The sequence below is a fragment of the Falco rusticolus genome, chromosome W (genome assembly GCF_015220075.1).
Source record: "Falco rusticolus isolate bFalRus1 chromosome W, bFalRus1.pri, whole genome shotgun sequence".
Taxonomy (NCBI): Eukaryota; Metazoa; Chordata; class Aves; order Falconiformes; family Falconidae; genus Falco; species Falco rusticolus.
Genome location: NC_051209.1, coordinates 3240861 through 3263580, shown reverse-complemented (window position 1 = coordinate 3263580; position 22720 = coordinate 3240861). Strand labels below are relative to the sequence as shown.

At 44.0% G+C, this 22720-nt stretch overlaps 1 protein-coding gene and 1 long non-coding RNA gene across 2 annotated transcripts in view; one reads left to right on the top strand and one right to left on the bottom strand.

Moving 5' to 3' along the window:
- Positions 1-21871, bottom strand: part of LOC119140830 (transitional endoplasmic reticulum ATPase-like) — a 34698-nt gene extending 12827 nt beyond the window's left edge. Inside the window, exons 1-7 of the mRNA XM_037372466.1 lie at positions 21531-21871; positions 10294-10405; positions 9129-9301; positions 6812-6954; positions 5582-5712; positions 3793-3924; positions 505-607 (exon numbers count right to left, since the gene is read on the bottom strand). Of these exons, the coding sequence (XP_037228363.1) occupies positions 505-607; positions 3793-3924; positions 5582-5712; positions 6812-6954; positions 9129-9301; positions 10294-10405; positions 21531-21547 (811 nt within the window). The 5' untranslated portion in view covers positions 21548-21871. The remainder of the gene's footprint in view (positions 1-504; positions 608-3792; positions 3925-5581; positions 5713-6811; positions 6955-9128; positions 9302-10293; positions 10406-21530) is intronic.
- Positions 12679-14487, top strand: LOC119140831. The gene is made up of 2 exons (XR_005101741.1): positions 12679-12978; positions 14209-14487. It is a non-coding gene; the product is annotated as an uncharacterized LOC119140831 (long non-coding RNA).
- Positions 21872-22720: the final 849 nt, after the last annotated feature.

The following is a 22720-nucleotide window of genomic DNA, read 5'->3' as shown; positions in this document are numbered from 1 at the left end:
CTTAGCTACAAGTGACAAGGTACTCATTATAGCTTTCAGAACAGTTCTTCCCAATTAATGTTATGTGAAACAGAATAGGTCTTGTGCTTTACTTGAGGGGAAAAAAAAAGGAATCCACAGCAGACCAGCTTATTTTCTGAATGGAACATACTGGCAGCAACAAAAACAAGTGTCCTGCACCCATATACATAAAATAATCTCACCACCTCACTTCCAGCTCTGCCCTCACCAACAAATGAACACTCAGCCAGACAGACTCCAAGTCCCTGCATCACAAAGCTTTCCAATCAGCCTGCTACAAAACAGCCAAGCTTAAGGGAAGTGCCATTACAGACGTTTCCACACAAATGGCCTCTAAGTGTCCCCAGAGGCACACTTCAAAGAGGTAAGGAAGGATGTCAGGGAGACAACATGGCTCTATAAGCCCTATTAATACCATTCATTATCATGAGATGGACAATGAACACACAGCAGATCTGGGGCCAAAGCAGCCACAAAACTTACCATTGATCAGGAAGAAGAAAGCCCCTGTTTCATTGGCCACTGCTCGGGCAATCAGTGTTTTACCAGTGCCAGGAGGACCATACAGCAGAATCCCACGTGGAGGCTGAGGACAAATGCAAGGGATTTAAGTGGTGAGCTAGTATCTGAATGCTTAAGTAACTTCACACTGAAGTTGTAAGCATTTGATAAAACTGGTCTGAAATTGTGATGCAAACTCATGCTGAATAGTGAATGCTGTACCACTTATGTAAAGGATGACGCACCTATGTTTAGTTAGAAGTCGGGAAATGTCCAAGGACCCTTATTGCCACATGACGGATGCACAGACTGCTAAGTCCTTGGGTTGGTTATCTTTAAAAAGGGACATTTGGTCTTAGATTCCTGTTGTACATGCAACGTGGCGAAGATGGAGACTTTAAACATGGCCGCTGAGGAATAGAGTCTGCGTAGAGACAACTCCTCAAGGACATTGCGCAGGCACGAGATATTTAAATCAATTCTCAGAGTTGTAATGAATATGTAAACAATTTCTTGGAAAACTAATGAATAGGTATGAGTTGCTTGTATAAAGAGGGGACTGAAAAATCCCCTCGGTGTGCATGACTGTCTTCCAGCTTGGGGGGCTGAGTACCCAGAGGGTAACTGGTCTTGCTATTAAAGACTGAGGCAAAGGAAGCATTAAGTCCCTCAGCCTTTTCCTCATCCTTTGTGGCAATGTTCCCCACTGCATCCAGTAAAGGATGCAGATTATCCTTGACCCTCCTTTTGCTTCTAATGTATTTGTAAAAACAGGTTTTGTTATCTTTTACAGCAGTGGCCAGCTTAAATTCTAGCTGGACTTTTGCTTTTCTAATTTTCTCCCTGTATAACCTAATAATGGCATCCTTGGAGTCCTCCAGAGTTACCTGCCCCTTCTGCCAAAGGTGGTAAATTTTCTTTTTTTTCCCCTGAGTTCCCGCCAAAGCTCTCTGTTCAGCCAGGCTGGTCTTCTTCCCCACCGGCTTGTCTTTCAGCACATGGGGACTGACTGTTTCTTTGCCTTTAAGACTACCTTTCTGAAGAACGTTCAGCCTTCCTGGAGCCCTTGGCCCTTCAGGACTGCCTCCCAAGGGACTCTGTCGACCAGGCTCTTAAACAGGCCAGTCTGCCCTCCAGAAGACCAAAATAGAGGTTCTGCTGATCCCCCCTCCTTACTTCTCCAAGGATCGAAAACTCTATCATTTCATGATTGTTATACCCAAAACGGCAGGATGGAGGGTGTGGGGGGGTCGAGCACACTGCCACATGGTTGTGATACAGGCTGGTACATTTCATCTAAGACAAATTCAACTGCCCTAATTGGAAGTGGCAGCCCAAACAAATGCAGGTGAATTGAACTGATATCTCTGTGTATTATGGAGAGTGTCATATACAGATACCAGCTCATTCAGACCTAGCTTAGGTGTTCAGTTTCCTTAAACCTGATGTTACACTGCACAGTGTACACATTATAGAAATGCCTATATAAAAATTGTATTAGTGAAGTCATTCAGAGGAGGAATGTTTTTAGCTAGATTGGTGCAACATCTCTGTAGTGGACTGCAGATACAATACAACAAAGAAAAGTGATGCAAGGTAAAATCTTGGTGGATTCAGCAGACACTGAAAGGAAGGGCTTAAGCTGAGAAGGATTTTTCTCCACAAATTTTATAAGCAAGAATTCAGAAAATATCTTTTAAAATAAAATATAGGGGCTGGAAATGAAATAAACTGTTCAAAACGGAAACAAAATGCATGATATATGACACTAATATGGAAGTGTAGACAGGTATAAACTAGATCTGTCTGAGAGAAATTTGAATAGCGTAGAGAAAAAAGAATGCTGTCCTTCATTTAGATTGATAAAATGGGTATTTACATACCATGAAATTTCATTATGCAGAATGAACCATGCTATTATTCTTGGTATATTCCACATTTAAAATACTGTATACATCACTTTCCCAAAAGGAGTGTTTATTTTAAGTCCAAAGACTATTCCAGTTCTATCTTAACAAGCCAATCTTTTACATTAGGAGTATCTGGAGAAGCACTACCTCATGCCTACTTCTACAGTTCATGAGACTACAACTACAGAACTTTATTTATTAATCATCAGAAAAGTAAGTTCTGTTATCTGTATGGTAGAGTCCTATAAACATTCTTGATAGCACATACATCCTTAAAAAGGCATAAACATTTCCAAGATTTCTAAAGCTATATTAGGCTGACTTGTTTCAGTCTATGTAAGTGCTGCACCATAACAGCTGCAGACAATCACATAGTTGCCTTGAAACAGTCCTCCTGACTTGTATTCTGTTCAGAACCAAAATCTTTTTGGAATACGTTACCTAGACCCAAGCCTTAACTTACATGGAGTGATTTAGAAAATACAGAAGACACTGTATACACTATTTCACTGACATATGTAGGAGACTGGCATGGACCACACTGTCAACAGACTCTATCCAAATCCCTGTTTAGCTGGCAACAGGATTGACACAATGTAAATAAAAAAAAAAAAAAAAAAAGGATTTCTACCCATCTCTAATTCCTTGCTGTTTAAAAGAATATGTGACTAGGAAAAAAGTATAGGTTTCAGTTTTACATCCAGTCATACTTTGGCCTTCCATTTTTGTCTTGTAGAACAGTTGACAGCTATATAAAATCACAACTGCATAAAGTCAGTTTGCAAGACCAAAAGGAACCATCAATCATCCACATGTATATCTGACACAATAATACAGTATTTGCACTGAACTCATAGCATTCACTTAAGGTAAGGGATTTCTCTCTAAAAAGCTTCCAAATTACTTCAAACACCTAAAAGTGTCAAATAATCTATCACAACTATTTCCCCTCGGTGTGCATGACTTTGGTGGAGCAATCCCCCATGCACCCAGCGCTGCCGAATAAAGATAACCTCCGCTCGCCTGCATATTGCTGACTGATTCTTCAAATCATGCAACAGCTGCCATCCCAGCATTATCAACACACTTACCACTTTGCATGACACACAAACAAAAACCTTGCCAGTAACTGACAGTACTGATTCAAAGCATTCCTCTGCTTTGCAAGTTACCAGTACTTTAATCTGTGTCCGAAACACATAAGGAAATACTTTCCTAACACCAACTTTAAAAAAAAATTCAAAACAAAAACCACAAACCAAATTACTTATTCCCCTCCCAATACCTCATAAGCCTCCAACATTAAAAGTCATCCACAAGGGCAAGCCCACTCATCCACCTGGTACACATGGGGACTTACCTTCACCCCTATGGCCTTGAAGAGCGCGGGGTGTCGGAGGGGAAGTTCCACCATCTCTTTGATTTGAGCCAGCTGCTTCCGGCAGCCACCAATGTCATCATAGCCCACTTCATTCAGTGACTCTTCTTCATCCTATATAGAAGGAAATACATTAAAACATTTGAGTGAAAACAATAGTTCAACAATCTCCCCGAGTCTACAGAACCCAGGAATCCAGGTTTTTGCTCATTGCCATTTCTTTGCTGTCTTGAGATTCTCACTTTCAAGTCTTCCTGTTGTCTTCTACAATTGTTTCTTAGTTGTCTCTTCCCAGACATGCAAAGGGAAATGCCTGCATGTACCTAGACCTCACTGAAGCCCACTCTCCTGAGTGACAGTCTCTGCTGCCAGGACCCCTACAGACTCTAGTGCAAAACAAGTTGTGTGACCCTCTGATGTGGCTAACAAAGATAACAGACAACGAAGCCCAGTATAAAATATACTTATTCCTTAAGTGATATTTTTAAGGATGACATACCTTTACCATACAGTTCTCTGACATAGCGTTTTCTCTTGGGATTGACTCTAACAGAGAATGTTAAGATCCAGATATGCAGATAAGACCAACTGTAACCAACTCTTTCAGTATAGTTCTACAGCATCCATTCATTTGGCTGTCCAAATCTACTGGCCTTAGTTATCTGTAACATTAGGCCACACTAAAATAATAAAATAACACAGCCTGGAATCTCAGAGGGGCTCAGTCCAAGCCCCACAAACAGGAGCTACTACTTCAAGCAGATTGCTCAGGGTCTGGCCCAATCAAGTAGTGAAGGTCTTCAGTTCTGGAGATTCCTGCCATCTCCAGGCCTTGCTCCAGGGTTTGGGGAAACCTTTTTCCTAATTATCTACTGGGAATTTCCCTTGATCCAGCTTGTGCCATTGTCTCTAGTCCTATCCCTGGACACAGCTCTTAGAGCCTGGTTATCCACCCCTTCCCATCAGGCAGTTGCCAGTAAGCCTGCCTCTTTGCCTTCCCTTCTCCATGCTGCATCAACCCACTCTCCCAGCTGCTCCTCATTCATTCCGACCTCCAGTTCTTCATCATTTTGGTGGCCTTGGCTGAACTTGCTCCTACCTGTCTCTGCTGTGTACCAAAGAGCCCAAACTGGACTCATCCAGTGCCCAGACATAGTCTCACAAATGTCAAATAGGAGGTGAATTTTTCAGAAGGCAGCTAACTACAAACCAGCACTCACCCTGATTTGCAGGTAGTAAAAAGGCACTTATTTTGTGAAGTATACAACCACCTTAGCTCATTTCTCTTGAGATTTCCTACTCTGTAACAGTAAGGTGGCCAAGACCTGACAGACAATCCACTCGGGCTGCCTCAAGCTTGGGACACTCAAGGCTAGACACCAATTGCTTTATTTTCACATGGCATGAAATTTAGCAACATTGTAAGCCCTCCCTGCTATGGATCAAGGGAACTTTGGAATTGAAAGATGCATCTAAGCCCAGCATGAGATATCTGGGAGCAGATGCAAACCCAGATGCTGCCAAAGTATGGCATCTCATCAGCAAACCTAAGCATTGGTGCTATCTCAGCATCTGAAGGAGGATACTGGAAGCCTATTTCTCTACCTTCAGCAGCAGCTCATCTCCTGAAATTAGAGATTTTAATCATTACATCCAATACACAAAATGCCAAAAACAGGAACTGCAAACACTGCTGCTCTCAAGGATTGTCACCGAAACAGATTTCAGACAGAGGGGATTCAGTAGAACCACATGGCAGGATTCTGCTCACCTCTCGTTTGATGGGCTCTCCTTCACAATGGATCACTGTGTCTGGAGCCACTATGCAGTAAGGACTTGGATCTGTCTCCACCACTTTGAACTCCACTGCACGCATCCCTCCACGCACCAGGAAGATGTCACCTGTAAAACCCCATATTACAGTAGTCTGCTGCAACAGGTGTCTGCAAAATATCAGCCTTTTTACACCAGCAGCCCCAGATGACAAGAAAGTGGGTTACATAGGCATACACTGCTGGCATTTTTAACACTGCTCTGTATTTCAAACTCAAGAGCTGTATGTATTGCGACTACCCGAGCACCATTTAGATCTGTAGCAGTTTAAGTACTCAAATTACGCAACAAACAACAGAAAAGAATACTCTACCTAAATAGAAAACACAAAGGCAAGGAATCACATTTCTTCTCCATTCAGTTTCAATTCAACATTTCTAAAACAGGCAAGAAGCCCCAACTTAAGAACAATTCATTTTAAAGTTATTATAACTAGTTGTCTCCAGAAGCAGAATAACTTCAACTTGTGTTTATACTACATTAGGACCTATTTGTTCCAGCAGAAGTGCTACTAGCACAACTCTAAAAGTATATTTGTTTTTTATGCACTCTCCCAGTTATTAATTAAATTACTTTGAAATAGTCAGGGTGCCAGTTAGTATATCCAACCAATTCATTAATATGCAGGCAACTCCCCAATCCCATCAAGTGGTAGCAACTTGGGGGGGGGGGGGGGGGAAACACATTAAACTGAGTTTTACCCGAGAGCCTTTTCTGATGCTCTCTCATCCCATGTAGAGGGGAGAAAAAAAAAAAAAAAAAAACAAAAAACCAACCAAACAAAAAACCCAGGACAATTATCAAGCTGGTCTGCCAGCCAGCAACAGATATCACCTTTTCTTCTGAAGATTAGGAAATTAAATCATCGCCAGCAAAATCTTACTCTACAGATGTCAGTCTAATGCAGGGGTCCTCAAACTTTTTAACCAGCACCAGCGCTGATGAAGGGGCAGGCAGTCATCTGCGGCTGCTTGGTTTCCCCCCCCAACCCCCGGCGGGGGGATTCTGTAAATGCCGGGGGCCGTATCTGGCCCGCGGGCTGTAGTTTGAGGACCCCTGGTCTAATGCTTCATGGAGATCTGTGCAAGTTTCTAGAACTTCTCTTTATTCAGTCTCAGGAGTAGCTCACACTGTCTGCCATCAGGACTTCAATAACAGGTGCTATTACCTTTCCTGATGGGTCTGTATGCTTCCAGGAAGTACGGCTTGAGATAGACCTCAAACAGATTCCCTGTGATCCCTTCTACTGTGTCATCAATTGGCAACACATGAATACGTTTGCCATATTTCACATCTGGGCAAGGCTGAATGCTGCAACAGAAGAAAACTCCAGTTAGTCATATCATCCCAGACTTACACCCAAGTCTGGAAAAGGCAGTGATGTCCCTTCCCAGGCCAGTACAAATGCCAGAAAGGACCCTCCAAAGCCCTGGCGAGACTTCCCACCAGCATAAGAATGCTGACAAGGCAAAAATAATGCCCATCATAGAACTAGTTTTCACAACGCATGCTTTCCTTCACTCCTCTCAGCCCAATCCAAAACTGCTGGGGAGTTTCATACTTTCTTCTTACCCCCTGCTCTTCTGTAGCCCCCCCTTGCCATGCCCAAGGTACACTCAAAAGTTACTAATATAGCCTAAAGACCTGCAAGAGTCATGAGCTAACTTTTGTTTCAACAAGGAGCTACTGCTGAACCAACTGTAAGGGAAAGGGAGCTAGGGGGAGCACTGTTCCTTCCCCTCTCTCTCTCATAACTTACTACATAGAATAGAGCTCCTGTTGCTGATAACCCTGATTCTGAGCAAAGGCTCTCACAGTACCAACCAAGGGTAACCATGTGTCTGTCAATCCCCCTTTGCGGAGACTGACATTTAGGTTAATGTCTGAAGGCCCCTTTCCCCTTTTTAAATAAACATTTTGGCTATTATTTTACAGTGTAGGCCAACAGCCTATTGTAGTGACACCTCAGAGCATCAAGCTGTAGCAGAGAGGCAGAAAACTCAAACTGGCTTTGCCAGCTAAGAAAAGCCTATATGGAACTGCAGCTGAGCATGCAACTTAATACACTACTTTGTTCAAGAGTCTTAATAGATTCTTTTACCACAGGCTTTACAGAGAGGATATAGCAGAAGGGTAAAGGAAAAGACAGACCACACCAGAAGGAAAACAGTTGACAGACTACAAGCAGGAAGCGATTAGCTCATGAATCTGGATTTCGGCAGAAACCAGGCCACAGAAAGTAACACAATAAGTACTTAAAGATCAGCAAGAAAAATTTTGAGGGCAAGAAGTGTGAAAAGTCTCTGACCCTTGCAACAAAGGTAAGGCAATTGGTAACATCTGAAAGGCTGAGAACCACTACAGCTGTGCTCTCCCCATCTCTGCTGGGACTGTATCTGAACTGTCAAACTAAAAATTACTCCAACAGTAACCTCACATCAAGTTAACGTAAGGATTCACCTTTATTTTACATCCATAGACCGGCTCAAAGCACTGTTCTGTTCCAACTACAGTTGTATTTAAAACTTGCATTTTCTAGTGGTAGAAAGATGTGAACAGACTTGTTCCTCTCTACAAAGTTCACATGAAACATTTTGCATTTAAAGATTATTCCAGATATCACCCCTGGAAGTCTAGTGTCAGAAATCAGGCTCCAATTTTCACAGAACATGCATGATATTGCAGATTAGGAAGATGCTCAGGAAGAAGAGCTGTCAGCCCTCATATATTTAAGCCTGCAAATCAGCATTTTTATGTTTAAGAAATGCTCACGTGTTTTTTCTCCCCACTCCCATCACAGAATGGAACCTGCCTCCTGTAAGTGAAGATGTATACTTCAATACTTTCCCCACTACCTTCTACAAGCATTGCACAAAACTCTTGCAACACTGTTAAAGCATTCCTAATTTTTAACTATTTTGTAACAAAAATTGGAATGTAACAACTTTCAAGGATTTTTAATCTTGCTATTTAACTGCTTCACATTTGTCACTCATTTCTAGCAAGTTTTAACTTCTGTTTGTCATAGGGCAGCTCAGTGCTTGAGCTAACCATACTATGAGATCAATTACAATGTTGCTTACTGCTTTCCACAGTTTACTTTGTAGACATTAAAAATTTAGACAAGAAAAACTTGTGAATTCGTCTGACAATGTGAATTTGGGAAGATGACTGTGACAACAGCGGGATAATTGAACTACTTAATGACAGGATCTGGGCTAGTGAAAGTCCTGAAGCGATTTCAGTAATCTTTAGCATAATTTTTTTAGTATTAATCCAAATATGCATACAGCCAGAAACACATACAAAAGTAAACAGAGATCCCTAATATGACACACACTTGAAAATATTTGTGATCTCCTCTGGAAGATATAAGAATACTTCCTGAAGACCCCCTGCCTCTGCTACAGACTGAATCAATTCAGAGCCAGCACACAAATTTAGGCAACCCAGGGATATACAACAGTTAGCAAAGTAGTCCTCACCTGATCACATCACCCAGGCGCACTCTCAGGTTGTTGCGAACAACTCTATTCATGCGAATCTTCTCATCTGAGCAGGTATCGTCTGACAGAACAATGCAGACTGCTTCTCTCCTTTTCTTTCCTTTTAGCAGAACAGTGTCTCCTCTGAACAGTTGCAATTCATCCATTTTTGCCTGTAAACAATAACAGCATTAGGACAAGCTTTCGACAAAACAAAAATTGAAGGAGAGTTATTGAATTTGAAGAATTACATCTTGGAAGCAATATACTAGATCTGCAAAGACAGAAGTTCCCACAACACCCAGTCAAGAGCTAACCCTGAAGCCAGACTAAGGACACAAGCTCAACTGAATCATAAAAGTTGAGAATCAAAATATATTTTATCATGGAAGAGCGTTAGAAAACAAGACAACCTACCTCCCCCATCTTGGTTTCAGCTGGGATGGAGTTAATTTTCTTCTTAGTAGCTGGTGCAGTGCTGTGGTTTGGCTTTGGTGTGAGAACAATGTTGATAGGACACTGATGTTTTTAGTTGTTGCTGGGTAATGTTTATACTTTGTCAAGGACTTTTCAGTTTCTTGGGTCTTGCCAGCAAGAAGGCTGGAGGGGCACTGGAAATTGGGAGGGGACACAGCCAGGACAGCTGACCTGAACCAGCCAAAGGGATACGCCATACCATAGAACATCATGCTGAGTATATAAACTGGGGGAAGAAGGGGGAAGAAGAAGGAAGGGGGGGGGGAGGGCATTCAGAGTGATGGCATTTGTCTTCCCAAGTAACCATTATGTTTGATGGAGCCCTGCTCTCCTGGAGATGGCTGAACACCTGCTTGCCAATGAGAAACGGTGAATGAATTCCTTGTTTTGCTTTGCTTATGTGCACAGCTTTTGCTTTCCCTATTAAACAGTCTTTATATCAACCCATGAATTTTCTCACTTTTACCCTTCCGATTCTCTCCCCCATCCCGCTGGGGGGAGGGGAATGAGCAAGTGGCTGTGTGGTGCTTAGTTGCTGGCTGGGATTAAGCCACAACACTCCCTCACTTGTAACTGCTGCAGCTTCTGATAAAAATACTTAGGTTCGTGTTGCAAAGCTACATTTCAAGTTAATAGCAACCGCTTGTGTATTACCAGATTAAATGCTTTGCTTTTATAGATTACGCACCTGGGAGAGTGACACAACACTGTTGTCTTCATTGATGGCTTCATCAACAATTAACCGATTGGGCCTGTTCTTCTGCTTCAGAATAGCAGTTGATAAGTCATCTACTTTGGAACTGGCAAAAAAAACATAAGTCAATGAGTCCAAGTGATATTGCTATCACCTTTCCAGCCACCTCTGTTTTGTTCTCCATTTTCTATGAGTTTCATTGTTGTCTTGTCTTTTAAACACTATACTTGTTTAAGACAAAGGAGAATATTATTCTGAGGCACCAGTTTCAGGAGTTCAATGCAGAATGTGTTCTGTCACTATATATAATTACTTTACTAGCCTCAAATGGAAATAGCTATGGAACTATATATGAAAAAGTGACCAGTGAGATGTTGCTAATTGCAAGATGTTTTGCCTAAAAGAATTAGTCAGACTCATCTGAAATCACATGTAACCACTGCCACCAAAACAAAAGTTCAAGTCTATTTGGCATCAAATCCCAGATAAATAGGGGAATTAAAGGACAATGCTGCAGCTCCCCTGACAGGAAGAATTGTAAGAGTTCCAGGGGTCCTCAAACTTTTTAACCAGGGGGCCAGCGCTGATGAAGGGGCAGGTAGTCATCTGCGGCTGCTTGGTTCCCCCCCCCAACCCCCGGTGGGGGGGTTCTGTAAATACCGGGGGCCGGATTGAGGACCCTGGGGGGGTCCGTATCTGGCCCGCGGGCTGTAGTTCGAGGACCCCTGGGTTAGCCTTTCAAGGCTCATTAGTTAAACCTAACAAGCCAGTAGAAATATTCAAGTGCTCATGAAAGATGGGTGGTTTTTTGTTGGGTTTGGGTTTTTTGGGGGGTTTTTTTGTTTGTTTTTTTTAATATAAGCACCTTTCCATAATACCTACACAGGAGTCACTGCAGCTCTAGCCTACTACACCACAAGAAATATGACAGATAATTTGTTTGCCTTGACAAAACTGAGCACAACAAACAGCAAGGAAATGGGAGAAAGTAGCATTAAGTGATTTCCTTCAAAATCAAATACAGCAAATAATTCGCATTATGAAAGAAATATGAACTTGAACCAACCAGTTCCCAAGGAGCTCTTAGAAGTTGTACATTCGCCAGCCACAACAGCAGTAGACTGTTTTAACTTCCCTTGGTGGGCGCATCCGACTACTCTCTCAAAGCAGCCCAGATGTGCCAGTGACTAAGGTCAGAACAGAAAACTCTGCAGAGTTTGGTTTGATTCACACCAAAAAGAAAAAAGTCTTCTTTTGTCCTGAGCAAGCAGCAAGCACCAGCAAAGAGTAGGAAGCTTTGTGGACAACAGTGTTGGCCATACACTCTGGCTCCGTTTCACTATTTTAGGGACAAAATAACCAGAAGAAATCAAACCTTGAGTGGAAGCGGCAGAGCAAGCAGCTACACAGTACAAACACAAACTGGCAGCAGTGTGTCACTTGGCATGCTCAATGCACTTTTAAAAATACATCAGAGGTGACATACCTAAAGTGTGATGTTACCTGAGATGCCCCCAACCCTCAAGATAAAGATTTTTCCCAAGACAGACTATGCAGTATTGGCTCCTTTCTCTGACACATAAAAGGGGGAACACTTCCAAGCAAGCCTATGAGGACAGCTAGCTTGTTTCCAAAAGGTTCTTAAGCTTCGTATGAAAGGCAATATTATTTTAAGTGAACAAAAGGAGGAGTGGTAAAAACATATCTTTCCAGAACTGCCAGCATTGGGAAAGTCACCTTTTTCCTCACTTCATTAAAGAGTGCAAGAGGTAAGAAATTGACATCAATCCCTTTCAATGACTATGTGAGATGTTACAGATCCATTCTCTAAACCTAAAAAGACACAAGAAAGCTCCTACTTGGATGTATCCAGCAGCCTCATTAATTCCATCTTCAACCTAAAGTGTGGTCTTGGTAAAGTCCTAAAAGGTCTGGTATTTCCAGGAAAACTGAGAACGCAATACATTGTCAGACCAGACAGGATCTTGTGATTAAAACAGTGGATAAAAACAACCACCTACTTGTAAGGACTTGGCCTCATCATTAGTTCCTGTGTTGCAGAATGGCTGTGTGATCATGGCCATGACTCCCTTAAAGATCTTTGTGAAACAAAGTTAGCGTAAGTTAGCTGAAGCAGGCCTTGCAGCTATGCTGAGGCATGCTGATAAGGAAGCTGAGAAAAACACTGACCTTGTGCCTAATGTTGTAAATAACTTTGAGGAATTCGCGTAGACAAGAGAGGAAAAAAAAAAATATGTAGCTAGCTATCCGCAGAAACCGCAAGTAGGAGGACGTATGAAAATGTAACCCTTTAGAGCTTAGCCAATCAGCAGATGACTAGTAGGCATAATTAACTGGAACTGTATATAAGACATAATCGCGCCGTAATAAATCGAAGCTTGCTTTATCACTCATATTGAGTCGGCTGCTTGCTTTCCCTCGCTCGTCAAAGTGGCGCCCGAACAAGGGACCCCTAACCTTGTTCTTCACCGGACAGCGAGGATGGAGAAGCACTGGTAGCAGCGACCAGAGAGCAGAAGATCGGCTGATGCTGGCATCGTACCCGATCCGTGCTTGAGCCCAGGATAATTCAAGAAGGGGTTCGCCGTCCGTGAGCTGCTACCCAAGGGAAAAGGCTGCAACAAAGAGGACTTTAACGAGTGCACAATGGAAAAAGAGGTAGCGCTAGCGCTTTTACAATGCTTTTTAGAAAAGCGGGGGAGTAGGCCCTTTAAAAGATCTGGCCCGGTTAATTGCATTAGGTAAAGCAAAAGGATATTTTGCAGATCCTGAGCATATGTTTGAAGTAGAAGAATGGCGTAATTATGGGGATTGTTTATGGGATTTAGTAATAGATGATGATAAGGCAGCAAAAAAATTGATGAAATCATGGCATGAAGTAACTAATTGTATAAAAAGATATCAAGCAGAAAAGCGCCTTGCTGCAGCAGTAACAAGCCGACTTGCAAGCGCAGATCCTAATGCAGGAAAAATTATGCCATGTGAGAATTACATTCCAATACCCCCTTTATCACAAACAGTGCTCTCTGTACCACCTATAGAGCCCACTGCACCACCTCCAGACCCTTCGTGTCCTCCGCCACCCCCTCCGGTGAAGTAGCCTCGCCCCCCCCCCCCCCCCCCCCCCCCGGCGCAGTAGCCTCGGGGGGGCCAGAGGGCGGGGACACATCTGACGAAAGTGCTGCTGAGGAAGAAAATAGCAGTGGGCAGACAATACAAAATTCTAAAAAAAAAAAAAAAAGGAACAAAAAAAATACAGTAAACAAACTGGTGCGTTCTACGCACATTGATTGTCAAAAAATAGCACAAGAAGCAGCTGCTCAGGGAATATTTGATATTGCTGAGCAAGTCAACCCCCCACAAGCTTTCCCTGTAACGTATCAGATGAATGCCGCTAACCAAAGACAGGGAACCTGGGAGGCTTTGATTGGAAAATATTAAGTCAGTTACGTAGTACAGTGAATGAGTCAGGCCTCCACAGTGAGCCCACCAGATATACCTAACTTTATGAAAGGGCCGTTATTGTGCCAGTGTATTCTGGAGAATAGTAACAGTTACACCAAAGGCATTTTAGTAACCCTGCCCTTAGATTCTTCTGTAGAAACAATGCTAGAGCGAATGAGTTGGGTGCCAGTAGGTCAGCAAGCCTTGCTAGTGGAAGCAATCCAAGCAGTAGGGAGAGATTTAGTGCAAGCCCAAAGTCAGGCTTTTGCAGCGCTTGCGCCTCTGTGCCCCCCTGGGGCTACCGCGCCCCCAAAGCCAGCGACCACCACGCGCCGAGACTTCCCCTGCTATCGATGCGGGAAGCCAGGACATACCCGTGACCGATGTCGACAACGTCAACTGTGGTGCCAAAAGGGACCACACAGCACCAATGTCTGTCGGCAGATGGGAAACCGAGCGCGAGGAGCCGCAGCGCGTCGACCCCAATCGCGACTCCTGTCACCTTCACGACACCCCCTCCAGGAGACATGACCAACTCTTATCGGCAGACACCGTGTTACAACCCGCCACCCGAAGGAGCCTCGGCCTGGACCTGGCAACAGCAGTAGATACAACATTAATTGACAACTGACCACAAAACATCGCAACTCGTGTCCGAGGACCTCTGATAATTAATGGACAAAGTTATGGTGCTCTATTATTAGGGCGGTCTTCTGGTAGTTTGAAAGGGCTGTTGTAAAGTGTGTTGCTTATAGTAATAATTGTTATCATTGCACTCGTATGTTTAAGCTGTGCTCTCTCTTGTATTCAAAAATTACTCAAGCGTGTAACTGCACAAGTTTTGCTTGCGCAAAGAGAAAAAGGGGGAAATGTTGCAGAATGGCTGTGTGATCACGGCCATGACTCCCTTAAAGATCTTTGTGAAACAAAGTTAGCGTAAGTTAGCTGAAGCAGGCCTTGCAGCTATACTGAGGCATGCTGATAAGGAAGCTGAGAAAAACACTGACCTTGTGCCTAATGTTGTAAATAACTTTGAGGAATTTGCGTAGACAAGAGAGGAAAAAAAAAATATGTAGCTAGCTATCCGCAGAAACCGCAAGTAGGAGGACGTATGAAAATGTAACCCTTTAGAGCTTAGCCAATCAGCAGATGACTAGTAGGCATAATTAACTGGAACTGTATATAAGACATAATCGCGCCGTAATAAATCGAAGCTTGCTTTATCACTCATATTGAGTCGGCTGCTTGCTTCCCCTCGCTCGTCATTCCTGGACACTGGAAATTAATTTAGCAGGTAGATTTTAAAACTTAAGCTAAGGGACACCAGAAAGAAACAATTTAGCCTGTTCAAAGTGTAAATGTAAATCATACTCCTCTACACGAGATGTGGATCCAAAGGCGTTTTGATAAGAAACTGCTGCCAGACTTTGGCTACATAACCTGTTACTGAAACTGAGTGGCTGTCCCTCAGGATGCAGAGATTGCTGTGCAGCCTAAAAAAAAAGTCTGGGATACGAGATAAAAATAAATGGAAAAGGAACTGGGCAGCAAGTGGAAGCTTTTGGACCAAAACTTTCAATAAACCAAAAGCTGTATAAATCTGGAAAGAAAGTTCAAATACCTTCCAACACACAGCAATGCTGAACAGCACAGCAAGTAGTCCACTTAGTTCTGCTGAATGTGAGAAAAAAAAAGTTTTAGTACTCAAGAACTGAATCTGCAGTTCCCCAAGAAGCAAGAGCTGGATCAATGTTGTCAGTACACTATCGTACTTAAAGTGATTGAAAAGCTTAGAGGCATTAAAAATGGAATAAAGGTCTCCAAGAAACAGCATGCATACATCTAAATGCATGGGGTTCTGCAAACAAACAAAGGTGTTAAGAAATTACGTGACAGCTACACAGAAGAGTGATGTTATTTCTCCTACAGACAAGGGTAAGGACTTTGACAGACAAGCACTACCCATTTTCCAGTAGCAATTCAGATTATTATGACCACTGTTTGCCCTCATTGCATCTCTCCTGGGGGTTCCTCATGCTGAAACTAAGATAACAGAGCAAAATATGTCTGTGCACCTCAACCACACTCAAACAATCCCTGCCATCTATGCATCAGGAAAGGAAAGCCTGAACTGAAAATACTAAGCAGGAAAGCCTAAGGCACAGGTTGGGGTTCTCTCCTGCCAACTTTCCTATGTGTGCTGGCAAAATTCAGTGAAGGGCAGAACAGAGAGCTAACATAGGTAATTTTTAAAGCTCCTCAATGAGTTTCCTATCAGGGAGGACTTGGTGCAAATCCTCTAGGTCATCTCCCTTACTCATCCCTTTCATCAGCTCCCTCGCCCACTTTCCCTCTCACTCCTCAACAAAGAGATAAACTGAACAAAAAATGTAGCTTTAGAGCAGTTTTGGAATTAAAAGGAAATACAAAGCCTGCATCAAAAGCCTGCCCTTAGACAGAGGCCAGAATCGAGGACATAATGGCACAGCTAATGGCCAAACTTGCATATAAAGCGCAACATCAGCAAAATTGAAGTAAACATGCCCTAAAGACCAACAATAATGGGTTCCCAGTTTCCATCCTTAGCCCCCTTTTCTCTCTCAGTAAAGAAGTCCGATAGCTCCATTTGACAGAGGGAAGAGGTTGGGAGGGACATTTTACAACTTTTACCACTTCATTTTTCTCTGTGTCAGAGCTTCCCTAGTTCAGCATGGTGATAATGCCTAGAGGCTATGCATTGTGGTGGACAGCAGGAGTAGGCTGGAAACTAGGACCATGCATGGCAATCAGTTAGCTGAGGGGAATGTGCTCGAGCTTGTCTAGACAACAATTAACATGATGAGGCATGTTTGCAGAGCACGGGGGAGTGGGAGACGGATGGCGCCAAGGAAAGGTAACACCTTGTGGTTAATTGCTGGTAGTTAACCACCAATCAGGGATTGCCTAGTATGCAATGCTTAGCTTCAAGAACCAATCTGTTTAAAACGCGCAGCTTCTGAAAGTGTATAAAAACTCATGCTTCTGTACAATAAATTGACATTTGCTTGCATCAAGCTGCGTCCCGTCTCTTCATTCGCCGCAGTGGACAGTATGAAGAATGAGCGCAGAAAGTAATTACTAATTCTTCTGAAAACAACTACCAATCTCCGAAGCTCCACATAAAGTAGGGAACTAAACTGTTCCTGCAAGTCTGTGCTAAATATACAATGAAAAGTCACCAACTCAAAATGATTTCAGCTTCGTTAACAAGTGAACACAGTCATGCTTTTTGTATGGTGGTGTACTTTTTTATCAATACCCTCATGAACTTGCTTCCTAGATAAAACCTGTCAGTGCTTTCTTACCAGCCCTGGACCTCAGCATCCATGTTACAGACTGAACTACTTTCCCCAGCTAAGCATCAAAAAAAATCCATACAACATTTTATCCATTGAAGCTAATGAGCAAAATATCTGATGATTGCAGCCACTTACTTGTGGATAACTGGCTAGCTGAAAAAGGTCTCATAGACATAGTCCAGCTGGCTGGACAAAAATGCACATCGCTCTCAGCTTATCTGAAGTAAAGCAAAAATACACTGTCTTTGGCTGTTCTTGTTACACAATAACAGGAAGATTTCGGTGGGAAAAGAATGTTGCAGGTGGGAACAGATAACTACAGAAGAGAAACTAGGGGCGGGCTTGGTATTTAGGCAACTAACCAGTAATGAGCTTAACTTTTGTAATATGTATGAGCTAATTATAACAAGGCATAAAAGGTGACTGTAAGAGACAATAAAGGAAGTCTGCTGATCACTCATATTGAGCGACTGTGTCTTCCCTCCGTCGCGACAAATGGTGCCTGAACAGGGACCCTAGAGAGGGCTGAACCTGCGAGCCACGGTTCGACGGAGATTCGGGTACCGGTCCTGAAAGCAGCGCAGGAGGCGGAAGGGCACAGTCCCCGCGCCCGGGAGCACCTACAGAGGGTCCCGCCGGCCACGCGTCGCCGAAGTCTCGCAAAGGCTGCAACAGCGCTGACGACGGTATGGAGAGACAAGCGACGTACGATTCGCTCAAATGCTTTTTAGAAAGCGGAGCGTTCGGGACATAGATTGTAAAAAGGCATTACCCGGGTTATTAACGTATGGGATACCATCCGGGACCCCCGCGGCAGCGGCGAGCGGCGGCGTGCGGCCCGGCAGGCCCCTTCCCGGCCGCGGTTTCTCTCCAAGGCGGCACCCACCCCCCTCCGATCGGCGCCATGGCGATGCAAGCGGCCAAGCGAGCTGACATCTGGCTGCCCCCAGAGGTCAATCGGGTCCTTTATATTCGGAACCTGCCGTATGAAATCACAGCGGAGGAAATGTATGATATCTTTGGGAAATACGGACCTATTCGACAAATCAGAGTTGGAAACTCTCCTGAAACAAGAGGAACAGCTTAAGCTTCTCAAGGAAAAATACGGAATTGATTACAAACCCACCAAAAAAAAAAAAAAAAAAAAAAAAAGCTTCAGATGTCCCCTACAAGAAATGGGTTTCTGCCTTGAACTAGCAAACATCTCTGTGCTTAAAGAGAAGCCTTTTTGCCTTGATGGAGATAATTTATTCTGTATTCTGTATTTATGCTGTATTCTGAATGTGGAAATTGGTTGGGACTAGGAGGCTGGCTTAAAGGCATTTTGCAAACGGGATTATTATTTTTGATCATTATTGTAATAATAGTTTTTTGATCAAAACCAGCCAAAATTATTTGTAAGCATTAGGCATATCTGGAAGAGAATGCCTTTATTTGAATCAGCACTTAAGGTGTAGTTTAGTCTGAGGCTGTGGTTTTATCTGCTTCTGGTGAATTTTTGAAGTGATGAAATCAGAGATACAAGGTATACTAAGAGTTATGAGGTAATAAGGTAATCTAAGTAAGGGTGCTGTCTTTTATGTCTACAAGTGCAATATGCTTTTATGTAGCAGAGAGAAACTTTGACAATAATGTTGCTTGAGTGAGATGTGCATGTGACAACTTGGGAAAAGGGATATCACAACTGGAGTGCAACAGTGTTTCTATGTCTGGCAGAGTGAAATCTTTCAAGACCTGAGTTTAGACAGTCTAAAATAAATTGTTAGTATTCAGAAAACCCATCTTAAGCCTCTTTTGCTTACATAGTGTTATGGAAGTCAACTGCTATTGTAGAGAATTAATGATTTTTTAATACATATTAACAAATACTACTATTTTAACTTGAGGCAGTTGAGTGAGAAATACCCACGTGTAGCATTTGAGGGAATGTCAGCATAAATCGCACTTACAGTAAGACTGCATTTTTAATTACTGTACTCGTTAAGATTCGATGATGCCATAAGGCTAAGGCCTTTTATCACGGATTGGTTCTGAACTAAAAGGTGTGTGCACATGTAGATATGCACATTTGTGTTATTTTCCTTAATTGGCTACAAAATAATATAATTAGGTTGGGGACTAGATCTTGGGAATTTACCTATTATACTTCTGTTTGTTAAGGAACGTGCATAACATACAGCACCCATGTAGGCTTGGCTTGTGGCATAGTTGTCAAATTTAGCATAGACATTCAGACAGATAAGCAACGTACTCTTCTTGTGTGTATCACCTACAAGCCATTATGGCTTAGTGTGTAAATCTGTACGTAACTATTGAAAAATCCACTTATGAATGTATATAGCTTAGAACTAATTTTTTCCCTTTGTTAATTCTTTGATATCAATGAGGTATTCTTCAGAAAATGTATGGACTGGTTGGTTGCATAAGGGCAGTTGTTATTTGGACAGAAAATTGTTAATGGTCAGGGATTTTCCACTAAAATATTTGCAAATATTCCTAGTCAAACATCAGTTTGGTTTCTTTTTGGGTTTTGAGCTTGCATTAGTCCATGTTCAGAACTTTAAAATTACCTTTGAATTTTTTAAACTTTTTATATCACTGGAACAGAAAGAGCATCTAAATTAAAGCTTCAAGCTAACTTTATTTTTCAAGTATTTCTGGAATTATACTTCTGAACTGAGATTTTATAAGTTGGCTGTGTATTTTCCTGTGTTAAAACGCTGTTATTGAAAATGGTCAACCAAGCCTATGTCGCCCAAAATAAAAATGGGGGAATTGTGGATAACTGGCTAGCTGAAAAGGGTCTCATAGACATAGTCCAGCTGGCTGGACAAAAATGCACATCGCTCTCAGCTTATCTGAAGTGAAGCAAAAATACACTGTCTTTGGCTGTCCTTGTTACACAATATCAGGAAGATTTTGGTGGGAAAAGAATGTTGCAGGTGGGAACAGAAAACTACAGAAGAGAAACTAGGGGTGGGCTTGGTATTTAGGCAACTAACCAATAATGAGCTTAACTTTTGTAATATGTATGAGCTAGTTATAAAAAGGCATAAAAGGTGACTGTAAGGCACAATAAACGAAGTCTGCTGATCACTCATATTGAGTGACTGCGTCTTCCCTCCGTCGCGACACTGGAACAGCACATGACACAGCAGTGCGTTCATACCCACACTCAAGATGCCAAGTTCTCAAAAACTGATTCAGACAGATATGGACACGGAAATGAGACTCTCTTCAGAAACCACACTATTAGCTCTTGCAATGCTACTCTTGGTGTTAAAGCTCAATTCAGCAAGATGGCTGCTAACAATATTGACCCAAAAATTGCAGCTAAAAAGTAACTGTTTTCCAGTTGCAAAGTAACTTTTATTGATTCCTGTGTGGCGAGAACTTTGCAAGAGTAGAAATTTCTTTTTTTAAAGACACTGTTCACCTCACTCAGACTCAAAATATACCTTTGAGACCATCACTTCCATCACAAACTTCTACCACGGACACTAAATTCTTGACACACCTTGCCGGAACTAAGTAGGAGTAAATAGGTCTAAATTGCAGGAGTTGCAAAAGAAAAAGAGAAGATAAACCACGGACGCTAAAGGGACTAAAAAGTGCCTCTGACAAGGGCAACAAGTCACTTAAAGTATTCTTGGATTTGGGAAATTATCTTTAGGTTCTATCTTTAGTCCTCTCAAGGGGCAATGAAGTGGCTTGCACACGTGGGCCGGGAGACCAGTATTACTCAACTAATTTTTGAGAGGCGTAAAAGATGACCCTCAGCCTGGCACTGAAAACAGATTGAGGCAAGACACCAGAGACAAAAATATAGCCGATTGCCTTGGCTGCCACAGAGGCCAGCCCGGCACAACATATCTGCCTCTTCTAATGCCAAGTCACTTCTAGCCTTGATCCGAGGGCCGCTGCGGACCTGCGGGGGAGGAGGCCGGGACATGCCTCTCCTCCCTCACTGCCCCGCCAGCCGCTCCACCGCTTTCCCCGACGCTCGCGGGACCTGGAAGACAAAGCCCTTCCCGGCTGTGGCCTAGCCCAGGCGGGACGGCCCCGGGCGGGGGCACGGCCAAGGCCCAGCGGGAAGCCTAGCTTGGTCAGGCCTCGGCCCCCTATGACTCGACACTTCCCGGGGAGGCCCATCCGGGCGGGGAGGGAAGAGGAGCGGCGGCGCACGGGGCCCTCCTGAGGGCACGCGCCTGGTCTGGCGCGTGCGAGGAGCGGCCCATCCCCCTCCCAGCTCCACTTCCACCTCCTCAGAGCCTGCATGACACAGCGGGATCGGGGGCCGGATCGGACCCGCCGCCGGGTCCGGCCAGGGCAGTGCCGCACCGCACGGAGGAGTAGTAAGGAGAGGTAGGCCGGGCTCAGCACCGCCGGGCCAAGGCCGCGGCCTGCTAGCGGGTGGCCCACACTTACTCGGATCCTGAGGCCATGGCGCTGAGGAGGAAAGGGGCGAGGGTAGGCGGCCGGCGACGACTCCTCAAGGCGTGCGACAACGAATCTCAGACAATCTCGCGACGATGGCAGCAGGTCAACACACTTCGCGCTGACTGAACCTCAGAACCGACTCATCGGCAGGAAAAGCTCCGCCCCGCGTTGCCTCACCAGCTTAGCAACAGCATGCGCTGATCAATCGGAAATTCTGCCCAGCCACCGCCTAAGCCAATCGGGAAGGCGGAAGCGAGGAAAAAAAAGAACGAGCGCTCTTGTTCCGCTCGCTCTTGCTCCTTCCCCCTCTTCTTCTCCTCGCATAACACCCATCAGCCAATCACAGCACCACCCCTGCCGTGGCTGTTATACAGGGCAACATGGGTCGGGCAGCCAATGGCGAAAATCCAGGCGGAAACGCTCACCATGACGGCCATCCGGGCTAGTCTCGCCTCGCGATTGGCTAGCGCCCGAGGAAAGGGAACCGTGTGGGGAGGATTGCAGTCAATCAGGAGGAATGGGAGGCGGGTACTCGGGGAGCAGCCGGAGTGCGCTAAGCATACCCGGCCTCAGCCGGCGGGTCCGCGCACGAGCAGTGGGGCAAATTGGCCCCGTTGGGGGTGGTCTCTGGGGCAGCCTCGGTGAGTCTTTGAAAGGACGCGTTCCAGAGGCTTCATTTCCCCCCGGGTAAAAGTGTATGGCGGGGTTCGGCCCGGCCCTTCCTCTCCATCCAAAGGTACCTGCGGGCCTCCTTTCTCTGATTTTTTTTTTTTTTTTTGCAAGTTTTCTTTCCCTGATTGATTTATTTTTTTTTTTGGAAGGGCTGGACTACCCCACCAGGCCCTGCTGCAGGACTTATGCTCCCGACCGCTCATCTCAGCGCAGACACTGCCCCATCAGGGGTTTGAAGCCCTAGCTCTCCTTGAACCACCTGAAATACCCCCCCCACAGCTCTTCACCACCACCGGCCACGCCTCTGTGACCTGCTGCCTGCCAAGCACTGCTTCCCAGTCTGTTTGGGCACTCACATCCCCACATCCCTGATACAATACTGTAGTTGCTTCATGAACCTTTGTTCTAGTGTATAAACACCCTCACTTTTAGTTGTAGGTCAGCTGTGTCCTTGGGGCCAGCTATTGTTTAGGCTTTGTAATTCTTGTATGTAGGCACTAACCATC